This window comes from Eulemur rufifrons, chromosome 2, assembly GCF_041146395.1.
Source record: "Eulemur rufifrons isolate Redbay chromosome 2, OSU_ERuf_1, whole genome shotgun sequence".
Taxonomy (NCBI): Eukaryota; Metazoa; Chordata; class Mammalia; order Primates; family Lemuridae; genus Eulemur; species Eulemur rufifrons.
The window spans coordinates 38,312,496-38,339,364 of NC_090984.1; the positions used below are offsets into that span (position 1 = coordinate 38,312,496).

The 26,869-nt window shown below is 38.4% G+C and overlaps 1 protein-coding gene and 1 non-coding gene across 3 annotated transcripts in view; both read left to right on the top strand.

Annotated features, from left to right (window-relative positions):
* The window catches only part of NEDD4 (NEDD4 E3 ubiquitin protein ligase), a 65,469-nt gene extending 40,098 nt beyond the window's left edge, over positions 1-25,371 (top strand). For both annotated transcript variants that reach the window (XM_069459562.1, XM_069459569.1), the window contains 18 exons: positions 2,660-2,725; positions 5,651-5,770; positions 7,095-7,298; positions 8,981-9,061; positions 9,287-9,341; positions 9,436-9,494; positions 10,542-10,607; positions 14,831-15,060; positions 16,097-16,218; positions 16,308-16,378; positions 17,489-17,584; positions 17,922-17,995; positions 18,259-18,319; positions 20,704-20,763; positions 20,849-20,956; positions 21,614-21,710; positions 24,412-24,484; positions 25,009-25,371. In XM_069459562.1, coding sequence (XP_069315663.1) covers positions 2,660-2,725; positions 5,651-5,770; positions 7,095-7,298; positions 8,981-9,061; positions 9,287-9,341; positions 9,436-9,494; positions 10,542-10,607; positions 14,831-15,060; positions 16,097-16,218; positions 16,308-16,378; positions 17,489-17,584; positions 17,922-17,995; positions 18,259-18,319; positions 20,704-20,763; positions 20,849-20,956; positions 21,614-21,710; positions 24,412-24,484; positions 25,009-25,111 — 1,746 coding nt within the window. In that variant the 3' untranslated portion in view covers positions 25,112-25,371. The remainder of the gene's footprint in view (positions 1-2,659; positions 2,726-5,650; positions 5,771-7,094; positions 7,299-8,980; positions 9,062-9,286; positions 9,342-9,435; positions 9,495-10,541; positions 10,608-14,830; positions 15,061-16,096; positions 16,219-16,307; positions 16,379-17,488; positions 17,585-17,921; positions 17,996-18,258; positions 18,320-20,703; positions 20,764-20,848; positions 20,957-21,613; positions 21,711-24,411; positions 24,485-25,008) is intronic.
* On the top strand, positions 23,960-24,063 carry LOC138381034 (U6 spliceosomal RNA). Its single transcript, XR_011232988.1, has one exon. It is a non-coding gene; the product is annotated as a U6 spliceosomal RNA (small nuclear RNA).
* Positions 25,372-26,869: the final 1,498 nt, after the last annotated feature.

Below are 26,869 nucleotides of genomic sequence, written 5' to 3' on the forward strand. Positions count from 1 at the left end.
TCTCAAACCTTATCAATAGTGAGGCTAAAGCTATGGCTGTCAAAGAAGAGCAGTCACTCACATTTGCCAGATACGGAAATACTTGGTATTTTGTGGCTTGGGCAACATTTACATTTTGTCTTTATTCAGACGTGATTATAGAATGGTCTTGATTTTGTCTTGATCCTATCTATGAGTGCCAGGCCATTTCCTGGATGTTAGGAGCTGCTTTTCTCTTTCTCAGTTATAATGAAGTTTTAATATTATATCGTAGATGTCACCAACACACACGTGTGAATAAGAGCTGCTGTACTTTGACTTAACAAGGAGATAGATGACATTCTCACTTCAGCAACCACCTGCTGTCTGTAGGGTTCAGAAGCAAGCATTCCAGCATATGCTGCCACAAGGAGACATTCATGGTTAGCTGTCTAATCTGTATTATCAAGGGAGATTCAGTAGAAGACAAGGATGGTTCTCTGAGGATGCGATTGATCATTTCCAGTTGGGGTTCCCCTGCTTTTTATTCAATTAGTAAATATTGAGAGCTGATCATATGCAAGGCACTATATGCTAGTTACTGAGAATACATCAGTAAATAAAACAGACAAAAATCCCTTACCTCCATGGGACTTATATCCTAGTGCAGGGGTCCTACTACCTTTGGGCCAAATCAGCAGCTGCATGTTATCCTAAGTATCACTGGAATACAGCCACATCTATTTAAGTATTGCCTCTGGCTGCTTTCCTACTATATCACCCAAGTTATTGATATTAATAACATCCACCATAAGGCCCATCACAGGTGTTTACTGTCTAGACCTCAGTGGGAAAAGGTTGCTAACTTCTGTTCCAGTGCCTTCTTCAAGAAGCTTCACCATAGATAGGTGTATGTGAATAGCTGTATGAATACCCAGGAGCAGATCTGCCTGCCTGGCCTCTGTCCTTTCTTTCTCCTGTCTGTCCTGTCTTCCATTCATTTCATTGTTTCTCATGACAGTGGAAAAGGTCAATGAAAGACTGAAAGGGTAAGCTATTTTGATTTTCTGGTGATAAATCACATAGGATCTCGTTCCCTCTCCTCCTGATATTTTTTTTATAATTATAAAAGTAGTACATGGCACCCATACAGTGTAATACTGTGCAGCCACTGAAAAGATGAGGTGGCTTTGAGTGTTTATGTTGTATGGAACAACCTCTAAGAGATATTAGTAAGAAAAAAAAAAACCATCCAGGTACATAATAATGTGTTTGATATGCTACCATTTATCTAAATTATTTAAACAACAGAATAAATATATGTAAGATATTTCTTGAAAACTACACAGAAAGTTGGTAACATTGCTTGCCTCTTAAGAGAGGAAGAGGGTAAACAGGGCATATATCTTTTTGAGTTTTATACTATGTGTGAGTATTACCTATTCAAAAAATTTATTATTTTTAAAACATTGTATGGTGATGGTTAAAAATTGAGATAGTATTGAGGTGTATAAGATAAATCTTCCATCTTACTTCTAACATATGCTCCATCAGTCACTATTAATAGATATATTATCTTAAACATTTTCTATATATTCATAAACGTGTATGCATACACATGTATTTGTATATAATTTTTTAACCTGAGATCATCTTACACAGACGATAACTTGCATTTTTCACTTGCCCTATCTTGGACATTGGATCATGTCAGTAATTCTAGATGTACTCTTTAAAACCAACAAAAACAACCATCAAACTGGCATATTTCACGGTACAAGTAACCCTTAAGGTAATTCACCAGTCTCCTATCGATAGACTTGAGATTGCTTACAGCTCTTTGTTACCATAAACAGCACTACAGTGGATATTCTGATTTAATTTATACGTGCATTGTAAATTTGACATATTAAATAACAAAACTAAGATAGTTCAGATATCGACAACAGCATGTATATGAAGATACAAGGAAAGAAAGAATCTGGGATTTTCGGGAAACAAGTGATCTGGAATGCCCAGCAGGTAGGTTGTGAGCTGGGAAGCAGCTGAAGAGCTCAGGAGGAGGCAGGTGGTGGAGCTCGCGAACATCGTGTTCTGTGCTGGGATGGGCTTCGGCTTGACACAGGCAGGACCAGACCTGCGTGTAGGATGCTCTCTGGCTGCGGCGCACAGGCTGGAGAATGGACGTAAGGAAATAAGACTCGAAGCAGGAAAACCTATTAGGATGTTGCCGCCATAATAACCAAGGTGACAAATAATGAAAGCTTGAAACTAAAGGAAAAGAACAAACTTGAACTACAGTAGAGAGGGGATATATTTGAGAATTAGTAAAGAAACAGACGGGATAGGACCTGGGTGCTGCCCACTGAAAGAAGCAATACCAGAGCAGGAACGGGTTTCAGTGGGTGTGGATGGGGGAAAACCAAATCTAGATCTGGACACGTAGAGGGAGTATCTGTTAGGCATTCAAGACAAAGTGTGCAGGGGGCAGTCTAGCTCCGGGGGAGCAGTGGGAGCTGGATGTGGGCGGGCATCTGCACGTGGCGCTGATTGGCAAGGGCCATCGCCTGCAGTCTCCACAGTGATGTCCTAGCCAGCCTTCTCTCTCCCGCCCCATCACACGCACCCGCACTACCTGTCTGCCGCTCAGAGACGAGTCAAAAGATCTAAAGGTATCGTCATTCTGTTGTTTTTTTACAAGAATCATTCCAGCAGAAGAGGCAGCTTACAAGCCTATACTTTTGAGGAACAGCCTACACTTCCTGTGGTGAGTTTCATCCTCTCCCCTCAGTCGTCGATAAAAATATAAAACTCGGCACCATTTTTGTTTTCTTAGAAGTCTAAATGTGAAGGTTTGACTGCCTTGCAGGAAACCAATACAGCACAGAATCTAGGCTCCTGGCAGTGAGGTTGCGGGAGGGAACCGGGAGAAGGATCTTTAAAGATAAACCTCCGAGAACTGTCACTCTCATATTAAGAAAGCAAAGCCTCTGAGTGCCGGTGGCTGTGGGTGGTATCTGGGCTTGCTGGTTGAAGCCCTGTGCTGGCTGGAGATCATCTGCTGTGTGCCCCATGCAATTTGGAATCATGGTGTCCAGCTGTCTCTGCTCTGCACTTGGCACATGGCATCCAGCTTTGTACCTCCATGGTGTCTAACAGCCATTTCTGCCCTGTACACGTGAAGCTCAGTCAGGGTTTAGTCACTCAATGAGGTGTGCCCTGGCACTGGCAGGCCTGGCAGCCAGGTTAGAGCGTATCGTCCCCCCATCTCTCTCTTTCTGTTGCTCTCACATTCACCATTCTGCTAGGGCCTTCTGCTTCCTGCTCAGTGGTTTCCGAGCTGCAGGTTGGACCTTAAGAACTTCATGCCTGCACCATTGACTCCCTTGTGGTTTCCCAGCCTCCAGCCTCTTCCTAACTCAAGTCTCACTACTCTGAGTTTGCCTCTCCTTTACACAGCCCCCACTTGTTTTTTAAACCAAATTAAAATTCCTGGGCTCCCAGCCTCTTCAGCCTACCCTTCTCCTTATCCCCTCACAGAAGCCTCCTGCTGCCTTCATCCCTGTCTGTGCTTTTTCTTCCTAATAGGCTGACCCCATGTCCTAATTCTCGCCTCCTTCTGAGCCTGTGCACATTCTATGTCCCTACTTGGAATGGCCTCCTCACTCTTCACCAACCATTTGTAATTTTGAATGACAGTCTGTATAGCAGTTTTGAAAAGTAGAGTATGTTTTCGCTTTTGTAGAAGTTCCAGCATACGAGTGCAGAGGTGCCAAGATCCTCAGCCCAAGAGTGGTTCATCTGTTTAAAAAGATGGCCCAGGCTCAGAGAGGGACATGGGTCCTGTGCTGAGGAAGGAGGGGCACCCACATGTGCAGTCCATTGGCCTGGTCAATATTGACCATCAACAGGGGGGTAGATGCCATTGAGAGGTGGCCTTCACCAGCCTTGCTCTCCCTTATGGTCACCTGTCTGGCCTCCTCCATTAGACCAGAGCCTGCTCAAGCAGAGTCCCTTGGCATTTTTCCTACTGCACCTTAGAATGTCCTCCATACAGTGAAAACGTTGAATTTCTTCTATGTACCAGAAAAGCTGTTTCCATGCATCTTTTACTCAATACATTGATTGGAGGTTTTTTTGAGCTTTCTCAAAATATAATTTACCATAAAACCCACCATTTTTGAATGTAAATGAAAGAATTTTTGTCAATGTATACAGTTGTGCAAACATCACTATGATCAAGTTTAAGAGTACTCTACCACCCCAAAAAGTTCCCTCAGTCCCAAACGAGCACTCTTCTGCTCTGTTGCTACAGTTTTACCTTTTCTAAAAATTTCATATAAAGGGAATCGCAAGTATGCAATCTTATGTGTCTGGCCCCTTTTACTTAGCATGATGTTTTTTTGATATATCCATGTTGTTGCCTGTCTCACTAGTTCATGGTATTCCATTGTATAGACATATGCACTACGATGCACAGATATTCACCGGCTGCTGAACTTTTATAAAACTGGGCAACTTTTAATTTCATCATTTTGTAGTCTAACAGCTCATCATAACTTGTCAGCAGCGTCCTTACAGCACGGTGTCTCTAGGAAGACCATCAGTGGTGGTTTGTATGTCGTAAAGCGCTTCAGGGAGCCGAGCCAAGCCTGGAAGAGTCAATGTGGTTCAGAATGACAAAAGAAGGACCAGACCTAGGACTATTTTAAGTAAACCTAAAAATAACCAGAACTTTCTTTGTTCATTTTTAACAAACTATGATAAACAGCATCTCCCAGCCCTTAGAGAAACACGGCAGGGGTAACTCTTGACTCGGCACATGAGTTTGATTTCTGTAGTTAAATTACCTGAGTTCAAATCTCAGCTCCGTTTCTTACAAACAACGTATCATAGTAAATTATTTAAATTTTTCAAGCTTCAGTTTACTCTTCTATAAAATGGGCCAGTATTAGCAATTATCTCATTAAAATGTGGGGGTTAAATGACATGATCTATGTTAAAGCACTTCCTGTGTGTGGTTGTTTTTGTTGACATGTTTTATTAGTGATGTTATCTCTCTCATCATTATTGTCTGTTCTGTTTTTTTCCCAAGTGAAATCCTATATAATTTATTTTGTATACTTTTTTTTTTTTTTTTTTTTTTTTTTTTTTTTTTTGTTGAGACACAGTCTCACTTTGTTGCCCAGGCTAGAGTGAGTGCCGTGGCGTCAGCTTAGCTCACAGCAACCTCAGACTCCTCGGCTTAAGCGATCCTATTGCCTCAGCCTCCCGAGTAGCTGGGACTACAGGCATGCGCCACCATGCCCGGCTAATTTTTTCTATATAGATTTTTAGTTGTCCATATAATGTCTTTCTATTTTTAGTAGAGACGGGGTCTCGCTCAGGCTGGTATCGAACTCCTGACCTTGAGCAATCCACCCGCCTCGGCCTCCCAGAGGGCTAGGATTACAGGCGTGAGCCACCGCGCCCGGCCTATTTTGTATACTTTAAAATATTATTTAAAATGTGGTTCATTTTAAATTGGAAATATTTACCCATTTTCCATTGTAATTAATGGTTTTAGTTCAAAATAAAATAAAACAAAATATGGTTCATTTTAAGGAGAGCTAGTTGTGAAGAAGGGGTGTGATCCCTTTTAAAGGATTTTTTTCTAATTAATATTTAAATCTCCTGTTATTCTTCACTTTAGCTTTTGCCTACTTCATCTGGATTACCACCAGGTTGGGAAGAAAAACAAGATGAAAGAGGAAGATCATATTATGTGGATCACAATTCCAGAACTACTACTTGGACAAAGCCCACTGTGCAGGTACCCTGCAATCTTCTCTATTAACTTATTTTCTTATAGGATTTAAATGGTCACATTCCCGTGTAAACTGTTACATCACTATGTAGTATACACTGGATACCTTGGCATCTTCTAATTATTTTCTGACGTTGAAGCTAAGTGTCCGTGATTTCCTGTGGATCTCTGGTATATAAAGATTACCACTTGTTGTTACATAAATAAGTCCAAGTGGGAATAAAAGGACAAAGTAAATGATCTAGTCTTTGGGTGGTTTTATAATTTGAATGGTTGACGATCATTATTTTACTAAAAATAATCTTGGTGATTGTTATCTATTAAAGAAATGTATGATGATGACACTTCATCCTTGGCAACAGTGAGTGCCTTTTATAATGCTTCCTTATAAGTGTCTGGCAAAGTATTTATCTTATCACCATTTCTCTTGTTGAGAAATTTTTTAACACTGAAAAGTGCAGAGAATAATATAGCAAATATATACATTCTTCACACCCAGAATTTACTACCATTAACAAGTTACCATCTTCATTTCTAGGCATTTTATTTTTAAAAATAGAGTCTTACAGATTAGGCTAAATTCCTTTTAGCCAAGCTCTCGGTCCCATTCCCCAGAGGGAACCACCAGCTTGAGTTTGCTGTGTATTGTTCTAGCCTATTTTACATACTTACATAGAGAACTAAACAATGTAAAATATTGTTGATGGCCATGTGTTTCAGATTTTGCATAGATGTTATGCCCTGTAAATCTAAATCTATTTTTTGGTCAACATTGTTTTAAAGCCCTACCCATGTTGGTATAGATGTAGTATATTTCTTTTAACTACTAATATCCATCAAGTGAATATATTACACTTCAGTTATCCATTTCTATAGTGGATATTTGCCATTCATTTTGTCTACCCAGCATTTGAATCTACTTCTATGTATGAGGAATTCCTCACTTTATGAGGCTTGAGGGAGCAAAGACAACCTCCTCCTGCAGGCACTGTGGGTCCCCTCGCAGTGAGGGCTCCAGCCTGTGGATCCAGCATCCTTGTTCAGATGCATCCATGACAGAATGTTCACCAGCATCTGACCACTTGAGAACTAGCTGAGAAATTATAAATTATTGTAAAAATAAAGTTTGACAAAATACTTTACTGGGAAAAAAGTTACTAAAATGTTAGGGAAAAATGAATGTGTAATAACTACATTTGAAAATGAGCCTCAAATGTTTAGAGCCTATTTATAAGGGTATATTCTACTTGCAGGTTAAGTTCCCTTTTTAACTGCAGCTATTTGTGAGTTCTCTATAAAATATTACAGCGCGATTTAATCAATGTGCTAGGCCACAGTGGAGACCGGTCAGCTGCCATCAAGCCAGAGTTCTTCTGCAGGCCCTCAACCACAGGTCCCCACGAGTGACTCAGCACAGCAGGGGACCCAGCCATCTGAAATCGAGCAAGGATTCCTTCCTAAAGGCTGGGAAGTCCGGCATGCACCAAATGGGAGGCCTTTCTTTATTGACCACAACACCAAAACCACTACCTGGGTAACTCTTCAGTTTAAATTATAACCATAATAATAATCTCTTGTGTATAGTTCTTTATAATCTTTAGTATAACCTATGTTTCCTAGTATTCACTGAAAGATATGTTGAATTCTTAATATTACTTATACTCAGAATATGCTTATGTCTCTTTTTAATATTGTTTTAGAGTCAGGTGTGGTAGCTCACACCTGTAATCCTAGCACTCTGGGAGGCCAAGGTGGAAGGATTGCTTAAGACCAGGAGGTTGAGACTAGCCTGGGCAATGGAAAGACTCCATATCTACAAAAAAAGAAAAGAACATTATTCAGATATGGTCCTATACACCTGTAGTCTCAGCTACTCAGGAGGCTGAGGGAGGAGGATTGCCTGAGCCCAGGAGTTTGATGTTGCAGTGAGCTATGATGATGCCACTGCACTCCAGCCGGGGCAATAGAGTGAGACTCAACCTAAGAAAAAATATATATGTATAGTTTTGGATTGTTCTGGAGATACTCACGTTTACTTCCTACTTCCAGTTTTTAGCTCACCAGCCATAAATGCTTAAGAAGAGATGGAGTAATAATCCTTTACCTTTATATGAGGCTTCATAGTTCCAAAGTGCTTTTGAATCTATATCTCATTTAATACCAAAAAACTCTTGTAAGACTAGGAAGAACAAGTATTTTTATTTTAAGATAAGGCGTAAAGTTGTTTAATGGTTGGTTCACCACTTATAGAAAAATTATTCAAAATTAGCAGCAGATAGATTTTAATTAACTATTAAAAAGACTAATATAGCATAAATGAAGCTAAATTGTTTAAATTATTTAATAAAATATTAAAATAATAATATATATAAATGAAACCAAATAAATTGAATTTTTTCTCTTTTTTTAACAATCTGAATTCAGTTTAATAACCTTTTAGGGCTTACCTTCCTATCTTTCAAAAATATTAATAAATCAACACTTGGCCAGGCTCATACCTGTAATCCTAGCACTTTGGGAGGCCAAGGTGGAAGGATATCTTGAGGGCAGGAGTTTGATACCAGCCTGAGCAACATAGGAAGACCCCAACTCTACAAAAAATAGAAAAATTAGCAAGGCATAGTAGTGTGTACCTGTAGTCCCAGCTACTTGGGAGGCTTAGGCAGGAGGATTGCTTGAGCCCAGAAGTTTGAGGTTGGAGAGACCTATGATCATGTCACTGCCGTCATGCCTGGGGAACAAAGCAAGACTCTGCCTCCCAAAAAGTGAAATACAAAAAAAAAAAAAAAAAAAAAAAATCAACACTTGAACAGATAGGTGCCAAAAAGCATGTTCAGGGGCTTAGAAATAACATGTAGTCCAATTTAATGTTCCATTCTTTCACCAGTTTATATGTAGAGAAAAGTCCTATGTAGTGACACAATTCCTAAAGAGTGGGGCAGAATACTCTGAATGGTTTCTGTGAAAAAGATGATCAGTTAGTAGTGATTCCTCTCCGAGAACTGATTCTTATTCCTTTTAATATTGTAGCCTGAGAGTGATAGATTTGAGAAGGACAAATTATGTCACAGATTAAAGAAATAAAGCATAAATGGAATTTTACAAGAGAATATTTTAAATATCCATGGGCATTAAGAAAACATGGTAACAGATGGACTTTCATTACTTTAAAATTTATGTATATGTACTGTCTTTTTCTTTACTCTACCAAAAAAGGAAGATCCAAGATTGAAAATTCCAGCTCATCTGAGAGGGAAAACATCACTAGATTCTTCCACTGACCTGGGGCCTTTACCTGTAAGTTTACAGAACTGCTCCCAATCTAACAGGGCTATTGCAAACATTTTGTATTTTGGGATATAGTTCTTTAACAACTATACTTAATATTATTATTAAAAGTGTTGATGCCTTCTACTAAAAATGAAACATACAAATTGAATTAACCCCATAACCATACTGTTTTTCTATCCATATCTCGAAAATCCTGTCCTAAAATAATTGAAAACACGTTCTTAATTATAGCCAGGATGGGAAGAGAGAACTCACACAGATGGAAGAATCTTCTACATAAATCACAGTATGTGCAGTGTGATTTTTCATTACATTATGAATTTTTAATACTATAATACTGAATTTTGTGCATAAGAACATTTTTTTCTTCTTCCCTTCAGATATAAAAAGAACACAATGGGAAGATCCTCGGTTGCAGAATGTGGCAATAACTGGACCAGTAAGTCTCTGTGTGTCAGTGTGCTGTGATGGGATTGTCCTCTCACCTGTCCTTGCAAGAGCAAATGGTCAAGGGCATGACCCTTCAGGCATTGAGAGGAGAGCACATGTGCCATTCTCTCCTCTCCCCACCGCCTCTACTCCAAGTCTGTTATTTGAAAAGATTTTATAAAGTCATTAATTATCCTTACTACACAATAGTCTTGGGAGACTAGTGAATGCAGACCTTCAAAATGCTAAGGCAGCGGGCTGCTGAGCTCAGCTGGTACTTGCTGTTGTCTGAAAAAGAAGGTTGACAGTCCTCAACAGGTCAGACAGGAGCCCAGAGTGTATCAGGACGAGGAAGCAGCAGCACCCTTTCAAATCCAGGGTCATGTCTTGAAATTTTGGGTAGAAATCGTTGTATTAATAAATGCCCAGTATATAAGACATGCCACATTTAAGTATAAACATTACCATGTATAATGATTATACTACTGTTGAGTCTGATTAATGATAGAATTATCCTCTTTTATAATATATAGCTACTTTTTCCATTTTTATTCAGATTTCACTTGTTTCTAATTCACAAAAATAAGTAAAATTGTAGAGGTTATTTTAGATTACTCTCTAGTAGCTTGATGTGTAGTCTTTTAAAAATAATGGATTAAAAAGGCTATTTTCCTCAGAGTTCAAGGAAAAAGTACACTTTTCAAATTGTTCCTTCAATGGAGAAATCACTTTGAAAGTCTTGTTAGAAATGGAAATTTTTGTTTCTAATATTTCTCTACTTGGAAGAAATTTCCTGTTTCTGGCATGTTGCATTTTAAGAATACTGAATGATGAAAATTACAGCCACAGAAATTGCTGAATACAATTTTATCTTAGAGAAATTAAACATTTTAAGGTTTTATGTTTGTTTTTCTTGTAATTAAACTTTTCTGTCCAAATATTCTCTTTTAATACCCTTAACTTCTGTTCATAAAACACCCCAAGGGAAACTTTTAAAATTGTTCCAGAAGAAAAACAACCTAAACCTTTTTTATTTTTCCAAAATTTTCAACTAAAGGCAGTGCCCTACTCCAGGGATTACAAAAGAAAGTATGAGTTCTTCCGAAGAAAGTTGAAGAAGCAGGTTAGTGATATTTATAATAAGTACTTAGAAATGATCATTATAAAGGCTGAAAGTAATGGTAAATGCATTTTAAAAAGTAACAGAATATTTGTTCTACATTTATAACTGCTTTGAGTGAATAGTTTCTTATAGGGAAAGGATGCTTATTTTTTGAGTAGCTGGTATATCTCGTTAGAGACCATAATTATTTTATGTCTTTGTTTTTCAAAATATTTTATAATATAGAAAAATAGTATTGAAAGGTTGCTTTAAAGAACTCTAACCTGCTGTTTTCTTGTGGGGTTTGTGGGGCTCGGTCTTCATAGAACCTGAGCAAGAGTAGCTTGGGAGATTATCTTCTGGCCTAGTCTTTGATTATATTGGAGGACTGTCTAGATTCCTTTACTATAATATTAATACTTTGACTTGTTTTCCAGTAATAGTCATTCATTCTTTATAGCTCAAATATATCTCTGCATAATTAAAAAAATACAACTGAGTGGAACAGTGGTCTTGTTACTTGTCTCCTTGTCCTTATCAGTTATATTCATTACACTTTTTTCCATCACTGCAAATTCAGTGTTTGGAACTAAACTCATCATCTGTCCATCGATTTCAATTCTGTTGGTGTCAGCCATTTTTAATGCCTTTCTAATTTGCTCATCCTTTCCCCCTTTCCCTGCAGTTTAGGGATATTACCACTAGGTGGCTATATTGGGTTACACTTTCCTACACTCTAAGCCAGAAGCCTGCTTTTCCAAAGATTCAAGATGGTGTGTCTGCTACCAAAGATTTTTCATCCAAAATTTTAACAAAAATGAAATATGATAGTTTAGTGCAAATATTTTATGTCCCAATAAATTCCTTAAATACTAGCAACTGTATCCATTTTAAAGAATTGAAGATTACCCAGAGTTGGTTTTCTACTTCTAGTTTTGGGATTTTAAATCTTTGTTTATTTATTGTTCTGGTAGACATTTCCATTCTTAAGGAGAATATGCTGGTGGAATAGAACCACTAGCTTCTCCATTTGTCAGTCTGAGTGCTTGAAATACATCATAATATCTTATTGTTAATGTCTTCCAGGCAGCAGGAGATAGGAGACAGGCTTTTGGTGACAGACCACAGAATACAAAAACTATAATGAAAGCAATAATATTTATTGATTTCTCACTATATACCAGGAATTATTCTTATCAGTTTACATGTGTTATTAATTTAATCTCTACAATAACTTTGTACAGAAGGGACTGTTCCTCACCTGTTAGTTTACAGGTGAGGAAACTAAGGCACAAAGAGAGTAGGTAATATGATCGAGTCCCATGACCATTAAGTGGAAAAACCAAGTGGTCTAGTTCCAGAGTCCATGCTCTTCACAAACATGACGTATCATATTGGTGATTAAGAGAGAAACTTTGTATGGAAGTTACCCAGAATGCAACAAAGGTATATAAAAGGGATAAACATATAAAAGAAAGGTTAAGAGACACAGAGTCATTCCAGGAGGAGAGAATGAAAATCATGAAGAGGAGGAAGAGAATCTGAATCCTCAGATTAACAAAAAATCTCAAGCAGGATTACAAAAATAAAATCTATATCTAGACACATTATAGAAAAAAAAAGCGGAACACCAAGACAGAGATAAAATCCAATGCTTGAAAGCCTTGAACTGTCTTTTTTTTTTTTTTTTTTTTTTTTTAGAGACAGGGTCTTTCTCTGTCACTGGGCTAGCGTGCAGTGGTGCCAAATACTGTGTGAGCACTTTTCTTCCCCCAGAGCCTCGCTCTGTCACCCTGAGAGGGTAGAGTGCTGTGGCATCATCATAGCTCACGGAAACCTCAAACACCTGGGCTAAAGGGATCCTCTTGCCTCAGCCTCCCAAACAGCTGGGACTACAGGCACGTGTTGTGACACCCAGCTAATTTTTCTATTTCTTATAGAGAACCAGGTCTCGCTCTTGTTCAGGCTGGTCTTAAACTCTTGAGTTCAAGCTATCCTCCCACCTCAGCCTCCCAGAGTGTTAGGATGATAGGTGTAACCACGTAAAATGCATTATCACATTAAGTCTTGAAACTGCTCCATGAAAGTAGATGTTATTATCCCTATTTTATAGATGAGGAAATTAAGCCTTAGAAAAGACATGTAAACTGCCCGAAGTCTCACACTTAGTGATGGGTGGAGTCAGGACTTGCACACAGGATTGATTCCAGAATCCATGCTCTTGTCTGCTACTCAGTTCAAACACTAAGGCTTCTCCTGTGGCCGCCTTCTTTTCTTCCATTACCGTTGCTCCTTCACAGCTACGTTTGTCTTCTCTCACATGGGCTATTTCAGAGGTTTTTCACTGACCAGAGTGCCTCTTGTCCCTCCTCCTTAAAACCACCCTTTACACCCTGTCCCATCAGCTTCTCAAAACCCACCAATCTGATCATGTGGCTCCCCTGCTCAGAAACTCTTCCCACTCTGCCATTCACCACTTGTCCCCTCTCTGGCCCCAGACTACTTTCCCACCTTCTTCTTTCACGCTAATCCCTACTTTTCTTTCCCTCCTTCTCCTCCTTCTATGCCCTCTAGCATTAAATCTCCCAGACCCCTCACACAGGCTATTCCTCCGTCCTTCCCGCCCTTCCTCTCCAAGTTTCCTCAATGGCCTCTTCACAGTTACTAGCTCAATTTTTCATGCCCTCATAGAACACTGTAACTCTACTATTAGCAATTATCCTACTCTTTTAAGTCTCAGTTTCTCACATACATACCAGATTATGAACCCCTTGAGGAAGCAACCACATCTTATGCCATGTTTTTATTCCCTATTTTCCCCCGTTCCTGGCCCTTCTGTAGTACCTACCCAGCAAGGGGCCTGGCCCAGAGTAGGCATCTGATAAATGCTTACCTGCACTGGCTGCCTCGTCTCCAGTCTGAAATTGCTTTTCTCTAAGCTTACCATTTTTTTAATAGCATAAGCAGCAGAGGAAACTGCTTGTATTATGCTTACGTTGCTTATATAAGCTGCTTACATTATTATGTTTCTACAGGGCTTTCCATTTTCCCTAAATATATTGAGATGAAATTGATTTTTTTTTTTTTCTCAGAGCTAACCTCCTTTTCTTTTTTTGAAGTGACAGAACATTGTTTTCTCTTACTGGTTTCCACTTGAAAATTACACATGAAACACTCAGGAATAAAATACTCTCATATATTTTTTGTAAAATTCACAGTAAGATCTGCCTAAGGCATAGTTACCTACATTTGTCACATACACAAAGCATGTACACAAGGTTAGTGGGGCAGTGTAGCCCACTAGTTAAAAGCAGAGACTCAGGCCGTGCGTGGTGGCTCATGCCTGTAATCCCAGTACTCTGGGAGGCCGAGGCAGGAGGATCGCTCGAGGTCAGGAGTTCGAGACCAGCCTGAGCAAGAGTGAGACCCCGCCTCTACTAAAAATAGAAAGAAATTATATGGACAGCTAAAATATATATATAGAAAAATTAGCCGGGCATGGTGACACATGCCTATAGTCCCAGCTACTTGGGAGGCTGAGGCAGAAGGATTGCTTAAACCCAGGAGTTTGAGGTTGCTGTGAGCTTGACGCCACAGCACTCTAGCCAGGGCAACAGAGTCAGACTCTGTCTCAAGAAAAAAAAAAAAAAAGCAGAGACTCGGGAGCAAAGCCTTTCTTAACTTCTGCCTTCTTCAGTTTCTTCATCTCTAAAATGGAGACAATAATAGTAGCTTCTTTGTAGTGTTGTTATGAAGTTAAATAAGTTAACTCACCATTCCAGGGGAACGGTGTCTGGCACAGTCTGTAAATGTTAGCGTCTATTCCTGAGTGAAGCAGGACAGACTCCAAAGAGGAACGAGGGAAGTAGGGAGAACCCTGAGCAGACAGGCAAGGAACACATGGCAGGCAGTGGCTACACTGTGGGTCACGGAATGGTGCTCATTGGAACTTAATACGAAAAGGGCTTTTCGTGAAATGCCTTCATGTGGGCATTATCGTCACTATCAATAGCTTCTTTAGATCTAACAACCAGAAATCTGTATTATTAAGTGATTAGAGAAAATGCATGAACTCTTTCATATCCTAGAGGAAAATTAAGACAATATACCTAGTTGTGTGAGAATATTCCTTAAAGAAAAAGGGACCCCACAGGGAGGAGTGCAGTGAATGGTATAGCTTTTAGGAGACATAAACTTGTCATTATGTTGAACTGATTTAAACCAGTTCTTCTCTGGGTTCTCAGAATGACATTCCAAACAAATTTGAAATGAAACTTCGCCGTGCCACTGTTCTCGAGGACTCTTACCGGAGAATCATGGGCGTCAAGAAAGCCGACTTCCTCAAGGCTCGACTGTGGATTGAGTTTGATGGTGAAAAGGGATTAGATTATGGAGGAGTCGCCAGAGAATGGTTCTTCCTGATCTCGAAGGAAATGTTTAACCCTTATTATGGGTTGTTTGAATATTCTGCTACGTAAGTACCTTTACAATGACTGTATACAGAAAAAGAAAAAAATCACTGTTTTAAAAATAAGAGTTGTATGTTATGCCAGAAAAAAGAGATTATAACTAATGTTTCAGAAATGACCCTATACATGACACAAAATTTATCATTTAACCATTTTAAGTATTCAGTATAGTGGCATTAAATACATTCACACTGTTGTGCAACTGTCACCGTCATCCATCTCTAGGACTTTGTCATCTTCCCAAAATGAAACTCTGTACCCAGTAAACACTAACTCCCCACACCCTGGCAACACCATTCTACATTCTGTCTCTAGGAATTTGACTACTCTAGGTACCTGATGTAAGTGGAATCATTCAGTATTTGGTGTTTTCAGGGTTCATCCATGTTTTAGGTTGTGTCAGAATCTCCTTCCTTTTTATTTATTTATTTTTTATTTTATTTTATTTTTTTTTTTTTTTTTGAGTCAGAGTCTCGCTCTGTTGCCCGGGCTAGAGTGAGTGCCGTGGCATCAGCCTAGCTCACAGCAACCTCAAACTCCTGGGCTTAAGCGATCCTACTGCCTCAGCCTCCCGAGTAGCTGGGACTACAGGCATGCGCCACCATGCCCGGCTAATTTTTTCTATATATGTTTTTAGTTGTCCATATAATTTCTTTCTATTTTTAGTAGAGACAGGGTCTCACTCTTGCTCAGGCTGGTCTCGAACTCCTGACCTCGAGCGATCCACCCGCCTCGGCCTCCCAGAGTGCTAGGATTACAGGCGTGAGCCACCACGCCCGGCCGAAGTCTCCTTCCTTTTTAAGGCTGAATAATATTACATTATTTGTATATACTATATTTTGTTTATTCATTCTTCCATTGATGGCCAATTGGATAATTTCCACCTTTTGATAGAAATTGCTGTTTTTAAAATCCTCAAATCCAGTGGTTGAATGTGGTTCTCAAAGAGGTAAACAACTCTAAAAAGAGGGAGATAATTTATAATTATTTGCTGCATTAAAATTTTTCGAGAGGAACATTTAAATGTGGTTGTCTTTACAGGGATAATTATACCCTACAGATAAATCCAAACTCTGGACTGTGTAATGAAGATCACCTCTCTTACTTCAAGTTTATTGGTCGGGTAGCTGGAATGGCAGTTTACCATGGCAAACTGTTGGATGGTTCGTATTAACTCTAAAACTTTTTTTAATGTAATTATCTGTTTTCTTTCACTTGGTAATCATTTTAAATATATTTGAATTTTTGCAAGGTTTCTTCATCCGCCCATTTTACAAAATGATGCTACACAAGCCAATAACGCTTCATGATATGGAGTCAGTGGTATGTCTTTTTCACTTATACTTAATATAAAGGAAATATAATTTAATGAGCAACCTGAACATTTTGAGGAATGAACTTTTAATGATATAGAAATTAACAAATTATGTTTCAAAATACAAATGAAGTTTTCCTCCATTTTATTATGGAAATTTTCTAATATATAATAAAATTGAAAGAATTTCTTAGTAGACACTTGCATATCCATCACTCATAAGTGGCTTTTTTTTCTATATTCACTTTATCACCTAGCCATCAATCTATCTTAGTTTTTTCTTGCATTCAAAGTAAGTTGCACATATCAGTAAACTTCCCCCTAAATATTTCAACATGCCATACGACAGTTATGTATCTTTTGCATCAGTATTTGAATCACAATCTTATGTGATGGTGTGTATTTTTAAATGGCAGTCCAAAGGCAAGGGCATGTGGTTAGGCTCCTACGAAGAAGCAGAAGCCCAAGGATGAAATCCCTGACTATAGCCTTGTTTGCTGCCTGTGCTGCTGAATAGTCTCATGCAATGTGTGTACACATGGATTCTAAGATTCCTCCTTAGTACCAAGTACATTTTTTATTCTTGTTATACATTATAGGCGCAAACAATATGATGTTTTAATAAATCATAAGATTACAGTTATTTGAGTTGGTTAATTGAGTTGCTGTATTTAATTTGAGATTTTTCTTTAACTTGGGCCAGGCATAAACAATGAACTCCTCATAGCTACTTAAACATTTCACACACAGTCTCGCAGGCCTATGAGAAAGGTGCCAGAATGCTCCTGGATATCCATGGAAGTTAGGATTTATCTGAATGCTGCTTTATGTAACCCTTTAACTGGGTTATAAAACCTATACCTCCACTGCTCTCACATAGAGATAGATTTCTGGACCTTTAAGCAGGCAACACTCTGTTGATTGATGCATTTTTATTCTTACACTTACCTGACATCCATCTTTTTTTGTAATATATGCATGTGTGTACAGAAAGGATGTCCGACTGACCTTTTCATCTTTCACCCAATTATTCAGACCCTCAGCATACTTTTTTTTTTTGCAAGTTCAGTTATCTTTCTTATATATACAAATTTTAAATATTCAATTTTTCTATCTAGGATAGTGAATATTACAATTCCCTAAGATGGATTCTTGAAAATGATCCAACAGAATTGGACCTCAGGTTTGTCATAGATGAAGAACTTTTTGGACAGGTTTGTGAAATTTGATCAATTAAAATGGTATCTAAGTTGTAAAACAAATATTATAACTTAAGTTTAGATGTTAATGCATATATTCAACACATTTGTATGCTCTGTTTTTACATTTATTTTCCAGCAACAAAAGCTGTTTCTCAGCAAGAATGTATGCTTTCTTTGACATTTGACTCATTCCATATTTATTTTAATAAAACTAATGTTTTAAATTTTCTTACCTTTTAGCTTTTGACTGTATTTAATTTAAAACACCAGGTTTTTGGTATAACTGTATATATACTTATAACATTTTTCTCACTAAAATAACATATCAAGGGATTGTGTTTAATTTTAGACACATCAACATGAGTTGAAAAATGGTGGATCAGAAATAGTTGTCACCAATAAGAACAAAAAGGAATATATTTAGTAAGTATTTTATTAGTTAGTATTTTACTGGAAATAATGTTGTATTTTATTCCACAAAGACTCTTCCTACCTTCTTTCTCTTCCCCCTTGGCCAGAATCTCAATGTTCTTTTCCATAACAATGCAGTGTCTAGCACACTCATATTCAGCTTTTGCTTTGGGTTTAAGCTAGTCATTATGTTTTGTTTCTAACTGGAATAAACATGCCTTAAAATTTTTTCTTGGTTCATGTGAAAAAGAATGAAATGTTTTGTTTCTTTTTAGTCTTGTAATACAATGGCGATTTGTAAACCGGATCCAGAAGCAAATGGCTGCTTTTAAAGAGGTATTCATTTTCTTTTGTTTGCTCTTCTATAATTTCAGAGTACATCCGTAAGTTTCAAATATAGGGCCTCATCACATCTGACACAAACAAGTATACAGCTTGCTTTATAAAAGCATTCTAAATTATATTGTATGTTAACAAGATGAATATTTTAGCTGCTCACTGTTAAAATTCAATCTTTCAAAAAATCTAGACCATAAACATTCAGCCCCCATCCTCTGCACTTTTACCAATCCCACTCTCACCTTGAGCAACCTCAGGAGAGCAAAGGCACAAGAGTGCTATAGGGACAGTGTAATATCTTGTTTATTGGGATCCCGTCACACATGTTGTTTTGTGACTTGCTTTCTTCCCTTATCAAATATTTATTGGAGACATTTACGTGTCAAAATATATAGCTATCTTTGTTGCTGTGTTTTATTCATAATATAAATTCATAAGTTATTTAAACCTCCCCAATTAGTGGATATATAGGCTATTATCAGAGCACTCATTTCTTAAGCTAACTTAAGTATGTATCACATGCTTTTATGTATTCAATATCAAGCAGTATGTGTCTGGTGCTGTGCTAGGCAAAAAAGACATAGGTCCTACTGTCAAGGAACATAGGATTTAAAAAGTAAAATACACAGGTGAGCACAGAAGAGAGGTTTGGAATAGGCAGAGGAAGGGATGAGGAAGGTCTAGAGGAATTAGCTGACCCTAGAGCAGGGGGAAATGCAATTCTAAGCAGAGGGAACAGCTTGTGTGAAGTCTGGCAATAAGATAGGCTGTGCACACATACGAGAAGATGTAAGCGGTTTATCGTGCTGGATAAGAGGATGCAGGAGGGAAAAAATAAGCCTGAAGAGCTGAGCAGACCAGATTTTAAAGAGCCTGTTTGTTAAGCAGTGGAGTTGGGAGCTTTCTCTTGAGTCTAGTGAGGGGAAGGAAGGTGGCATTAAATGTATTAAACATAGCCGGGCAAGGTGACTCGTGCCTGTAGTCCCAGCAGCTCAGGAGGCTGAGGCAGGAGGATCACTTGAGCCCAGGAGTTTGAGGCTGGGCTCAAGCGATTACAGCCTCACTGCACTCCAGCCTGGGCAACAGAGCAAGACCCCATCTCTAAAAGAAATAAAAATTTTTAAAAGGCTATGGAACAATAAAATGGCAGGATTCAATTTACATTTTAGATCGTTCTGGAAGTGGTATGTAGAGTGAGTTAGGGGAGGGCAAAAGTAGCAGCAGAGACTCCCCAGCAGAGCTGGGAAAGTGCCACGGTAATCCTAGTGAGAAATGGCAAGGACAGGAATGAGATGGTGGTGCTGGGAACAGAGCTGTGTGTGCATCTGAATGAAGTTCAGGGAGGGAGCCTTAAAGGACAGAGATCTGGGGTGGCAGTATGGATTTGGGGATCATCTGCCCACATGTAGGGAAGCTGTGGACTTAAGATGGAAAACGTGAAAGAGCAGTGGTAGTGGATTCCCCACACATGGAGACCTGGGACCACCAGCATCTCCAGTTTTGTTTTGAATGGATCATTTATATGAATGGACAGTTGAGAATGGCTGGTAAAAGGGAGACTTCAAAGGAAATTCAAGGCAGACAGATAAAGGTATGAAGAGCAGACAGTTTCAAGAACAAAGATGTTTTCAACAATATCATACTGCAAAGAAGTCAAACAAGAGATTGTAAGTGTTCATTAGCTACAGCTGCAAAGCTGTCTTTGACCTTTTCCAGAATAGTTTCAGGGAGGCAGTGGTGTCGAGGTCAGACCGCAGTGGGTTGGGGGATGGATAGGAGATGAGCAGGAGGTTGGGAGTGTACAACACCATCAAGAACATGGCTGTGAAGAGAGAAAGGAAGGCAGGCATTTGCTTTTTTGTCTTGTTTTTAAGGTAGATATGGCTTGAACACATTTAAATGAGTAAAGAGTGAGCCAGTGGAGAGAGAGAAGTCTAGTGAGAGGCCCTCCTGAGGAAGCAGGTGGAGCACAGGGGGAGGCTGGCCGGGACGAGGAGGGACCCCTCTCTGCCACTGCAGTGGGAAGGAGGCCACGATGGATACAGGTGACAGTCTGCACGTAGGTTGCAGAAGTTTGAGGGAGTTCCCTCCCACATAATTGCCTATTGTCTCTCTCAAATGGAACTTAACTACTGTGAAGAAGGGCTTGAGAAGTACAGGGAAGTTTTAAAGCAGGCGCTTTGAGGAGTAAATGAGAGAGAACACACTGTGGACACAAACATTTTCTTGCCAATATTGAGATCTCAGTGAACAGCCCATGAGTGTAGAGCGGTAGGAATCCGTGTGGATGTGGGGTTTCTCCAACAGCGCTCGGAAGCTGAAGCAGGGGAACGTCCGCTGAGCCTGCCGACCAGGTTTTTAAATACATTGTTTTCTTCTAGGGATTTTTTGAACTGATACCACAGGATCTCATCAAAATTTTTGATGAAAATGAACTAGAGGTAAGAAATATTATTTTTACGTTACAAGAGGAATTCTGGACCTAGTGTTTTTCTTGCTTACAGTTTGACGTTTCTTATGATGTAGCTTCTTATGTGTGGATTGGGAGATGTGGATGTGAACGACTGGAGAGAACATACGAAGTACAAAAACGGCTACGGTGTCAACCACCAGGTCATCCAGTGGTTTTGGAAGGTACCTTAGAACGTATATTTTCATAACGTACTTTTTGATAGATTCAATCATATTTAAGTCCACTCTTGATTAACTGTACTTGTGGATTATATCTACATAATACAGAAAAATATAATCCAGCAAAAATTATCTTTGATTTTGTAATACACACACACACACACACACACACACCCCCTTCTGGGTATGGTCCCAACCTCTGTAATATTTATAACTAGGTAAGTAAAGCGTTCAGAATGTAGTAAGTGGTAATGACAGGCTGAGCTAGGCACGTGGTTTGCTATTACAGTGGACACTCTAAGGAACTTGCCGTAACCTGCAGTGTATTTTTAAGGACTCCTGCATGGCTCCTTTAAATTTTCTCATAGGTAAATGTGCATGCCATTCAACGGTATCAATAAATACAATTTTTAAAAAGCCATGCATCACATGAGAAGATAAATTTTATTACTTCATTAGGTTATAATCCCATTCTAAGGAGCTGTCATTTTTAGGAACTTTATAAACTACCCATAAATGTAAATTTAACTAAAAGAAACATGCAAATTTAATAAGTGCTTATTAACGCTCTAAGTAAATTCTGGTAACATATTTTTCAGGATAATTGTTTTACCTTTTTCTCCAGTGCTATTCCCTAAATGACATTTTTATCTTATTCAGGCTGTTTTAATGATGGATTCAGAAAAAAGAATAAGATTGCTTCAGTTTGTCACTGGCACGTCCCGTGTGCCTATGAATGGATTTGCTGAACTATATGGTAAGGATTTTCCATGGATCATTAAAGAAATGGAGTGATGCCACTTGTCTTTTTCAGGTCTGATTAGTCTTTAAGCTCGTCTCGCTCTGTTGCCCCAGCTAGAGTGCATTGGCATCACCATAGCTCACTGCAACCTCAAACTCCTGTGATCCTCCCGCCTCAGCCTCCCAGGTAGCTGGGACTACAGGCACACGCCACTGCACCTGGCTAATTTTTCTATTTTTAGTAGAGACAGGGTCTCACTCTTGCTCAGGCTGGTCTCGAACTCCTGAGCGCAAACGATCCTCCCACCTCAGCCTCACAGAGTGCTAGGATTACAGGCGTGAGCCACCATGCCCAGCCTAAGTGTCTATCATTTATATTAACATTTAGCTTATTAAAAAGAATTAAGATTTGTAAATGATACAATCAGATACACTGAAGTAGGCCAAGATATACTTACACCTTCTAATCAGATAATGAAGGAGAAAACTGGAAACATCAAAGAGCTCTGTTCTTGAACTTTAAATTCTATTCCCACTATGGTTCCATTATAGAAAAACCATTACCTGAGTGTGATAGTCGAGGGAAGCATTTAAAGTTCCACAGAAGGTTAATAAGTATGCAACAAAAAACAAAGATTATCATAGTAGAATACCTTTGGGGAAATGCTGGCATAAACAAATAGATTTTTTCAAGACTTGTTCAGAACGTTTACTGTAAAAAAAAAAAAAAAAAAAAAAACCTTTTTTCAAAACTTCTTTGATCATGAAATCTTTTTTTTTTCTTTTGTGGTGAGAGTTGAAGGGTAGAGAAAGCCATGCCGCTATTTCTTATTCCTCAGGACTAGGGACAAGACTGCATATCTTTTCTTCAGAATAGTTAATGTAGTTTTCTATAAAGTGAAATTCTGTACATCCTATCAAATTTTTCAGTTGATTGACACATTACAGGTGCATTTTATTAAAAAGTGCTGTTTTTGATGTAGATGATAGCAACTTTTCTCATATTGATTCATATTCCATTTATTGGAATGATATTTACTTTTAAAGGTAGCAGGAATAAATCTTTTAGAAAACGTGTAGCGGAAGTTAGAGCCCTACTCAGAACAACAAATAAGAATTGTTCTGGGAACCAGAAGTCAGGAACTGCTGCCTAGAATATCGCTAAGCTGAATTTTTCATGCAAATAGAAGCTGTTACCATGTGATGGGATTGCCTTCCCCCTCTCTCTTTGACAAACCTGGTCTCCTTGTTAAGCTTCATTTATGTGTGTTTGCAGAACCGGTCAAACAGCTGCCACTTCTCTGCCTAGAGTAACCACTCACAGTGGTTAGCTTTGCTACTTGCTCATTCCTTGCCTAATTGGACTTCTTAGCCTTTGTCCTTTTAGTGGTTTCTTCTGACTCCTTTCTTCTCGTCTCTACTTTAGCCAGTTAGCAGAAAAAAATCTAGGCAGGGCAAGCAAATGCCATTTCTAGCTCCTCTTCCCTCTTTTATGCAACTCAGGCCTATAGCCATCCACTGATTTCCAGCACTGTTTGGAATCTGGGACAAATTTCCTTGCACACAGAGCCAAAGTTGTTTGTATTAGAGTATACATTCAAATTCTTATGTATTTACAGAAAGAAGTTGCCACAAAATGTTAATATTACAATGCAATATTGTATAGCCAATAAAAAGTATGTTAAATTTATGTTATTTGAGTTTTCACAATGGATTATTTAGGTAAGAGAATCAAGAGACAGAAATACATATGATTCCATGTTTTGAAAAACAATGACAAAAGTACTAAAATTTTAACTGTGAAAATAATTGTGATGGATGATATGTGAAAAGTTAGGCTTTATTTCTGGCAAATACACACACACACTTGCAATGATTATAAGACATGAAGAAAAGTATAGAATGTTACAGATTGGGTCGTCAAAATTGATTACCTGGTGGTTGGGGGACGTTGAGGGTTGGAGAAGGAAAAACTAAGTGAAAATTCTGAGGAAACAGACAATTTCTAAAAATATCCATAATAAAAGAAAATTGTAGACTGTATAACATGATCACATGCACATAAAATTCTCTCTATATTTATGCACGTGCACAAAAAGAGTCATGACAGGACATATACCCAGAGTTAATGGTAGGATTCGAGGTGATTTTTTTTTACATCCTTCATTGTATTTTACTCTATTGCAGTAAGTTTTTACAGGGAGATTATTTGTATAAGCAGAAAAAATTAAAGCTATTTTCAGTGGTACTCAAAAGGGAAAGAAAGTGCTTGCTTCGGCAGCACATATACTAAAATTGGAACAATACAGAGATTAGCATGACCCCTGCAGAAGAATGACACGCAAATTCATGAAGTGCTCCATATTTTGCACAGTTCATGAAGTTCAAAGGTTGTTCAACAGAAAGAAAGAAAGAAAATGCTCATTTTCTCTGTGTACCCATGAAGAAAATTGCACATGGAAATGAAATTGTATACAGGGCCAGGAAACAGCAAGGCAGAGTGATACGGTGGTCACAAATGACCTGACAAGGAATCCTCATTTCCTAGCTGAACAATGAAGCCATCAAGCATAGGACAGTGTTCATTTAAGTTTAAAAAAACCGAACAAATTAGTTCCCTGTATATGTAAGTTCTACACTAGAAAAAGTGGGTTATGAAATGCCTGCAGATTTCTGTATAAAGTAAATGAAACCAAAGAAATTCTTTTTCCTTATAGGCTCAAATGGACCACAGTCATTTACAGTTGAACAGTGGGGTACCCCTGAAAAGCTGCCAAGAGCTCATACCTGGTAAGCAGTTGCTTAGACCTTCATAGAACAATCCCTAGAAAGCAAAGTTCCTCTGTTAGTCTAGCTACAGCAAGTCTAGCCCCGTCTGTGCTGTGTCAGTGGCAGCTATGGATAAGGAGTCAGCGACGCTAACCCAGGAACAGCTATTTCTTTAACCAGGTCAATCTGGACTTGACGTCCAGGTAGCTGAAGATCAGAGAGGCCCATCTAAACTGTTGACCGTATGTTGCCTCTATCTCATGAGTGATAGGCCATCCCAGGAGGGACCAGAACTTTCCATTTGGGAGGTTGAGATGGCAGAGCAACCTAGACATTTGGAGGTGGAGGTGGGGGCAGGAGAACTTCACCAAGGAGTCATGGGAGTGAGTCCATCCCTAGAGGCTAACTCCATGTCTTACACCACCCCTGGTGAGAACACGTCTTTTCGTGTTGTTGGAACGTATCATGAGTAGCAGCATCGCTGTGTTTGCTGGAGCGATACTTTGTCAGTGTCTTTCGTAACCAGTTCCTCTCTGTTCCTTCAGCTTTAATCGCTTGGACTTGCCACCCTATGAGTCATTTGAAGAATTATGGGATAAACTTCAGATGGCAATTGAAAACACTCAGGGTTTTGATGGAGTTGATTAGACTGCAAATAACAATCTATGGTGTTTTTACTGCCGCAGTTTTATAAGCAAAATCTTGGCTTAAAATTTTCCATGGAACTACTAAAACTTGGCCACTGATTCTTCCCAGATATTGGAGGACATCATATAAAAGCATTGGAAGAAACAGTATGACAATTTTACCATGATCTCAATCACTTTTTAAAAATCATTTCACCGGTGTGGCATTTACACAGTTGTTTCGTTATATCTTTGGAGTTCACACTATAGTATGCAAGTCCTGTGTGCCTGAAATAGTGAGTTTTATCCTTGACATTTACCTCTTGTATAGTATTTGCCAAGCGGTTCTTTCTTAAACTACTGAAGTTATAACTGTGAAATATTTGTGATAAGTGTCATGTGTGGAAAGTTTGATGCTTTTTGAAAAGGAAAACTGAAATTTGGGGAAAAAAATACTTTGCTATTGAGTAACCTACAATGTATTTAGTGCTACTTGCAGCTATTTATTATTTTGTAGACCTGCCTAATGCACCTTACTGCCCAGATTTTTAGAAGAACCTTGGAAAGTGTGTTACCTATATTTTTAGTCAACTGACTCACTTGCAAAAGATTGTTTACTTTTTCACTTTAAAAGTATTTGGCTTTTGCTAATATGCAGTTTTACTAAACATGTGGTTCATAAGACGTGTGAAGCAAATTCACATTTGCAATGGGTAAAAAGTATTAAAGCCTTTCTCTTCAAACATTCAACTAAAGCTCCACAAAGCAGTATTTTTAAATATGCCTTGAAGAACTGAGTTAAATGGATAGTACTTGCCTTTACTAGACATTCTTTATACTTGTACAATTATGTAGTAAATATGTTTACAGGGTTTATTATGTTTACAGTTTAAGCTAATTTCTGTAGTTGCATTTTTATATTTTTAGTATTACTTTAGTAAAAAAAAAAAAAAACCAAATAATTTGTTTAAAATAACCAAAGAGTAGCTATAATGCATAGTTTGTATTAAATTGCCGTATTTCTTATGCTTTTAAAAAATACTGTTTACCATGAAAATGTTTTATTACAAATCCAAAACTCTTTAGGCAAAATGCTACAGGTATAATCCTACTTTAACCAAATTGAAATATATAAAGACCATATGCATGCATTCAACAAACATTTATTGAATGCCTGCTATATGCATAGCGCTGTGCTAGGCCCTGGGGTAAGAGTTGTCAGCTTCAAAGAAATCTAGCTCAGTCCTTATCCTCAAGGAACCTACAAATGTCTAAATGAATTTGTAAACAATCAAAAGTAGGGGGAAGCAGAATAAAGCAAAAGAGAAAATGTTCTAGGTCGCAGTATACCTGCAAAGATAAAGTATGCCAAGAATATATGTTTCATACCTATATTGGAATGATTATATAGCAAACGCTCTTACAAAAAAGTAAACCTGTTTCTCAATATGGTATCTTGATATGTAGAAATAATTGTAAATATATATTATGAATTTTCTTAAATACATACATATATATATATATATATATATACACACACACACTCTGTGAGAATTGTAAAAAGTACTCCGGTTCTTGGTTTAAGTTTGTTGGGGCATAACATGAATGAGTTCCTGTCAACACTTGGTAGAGATCTCAAATGTGACAGTAGCAAAACCACTTTCTAAACACCACATCATCAGCTTGGTTTAGGGAAAGCAATTCCCAGATGAAGGCACCCTGCATTTTGTCTTCACCAATGTCAACCAGCATTCAGGCATGAGCACCAGGTGTAGTCCTG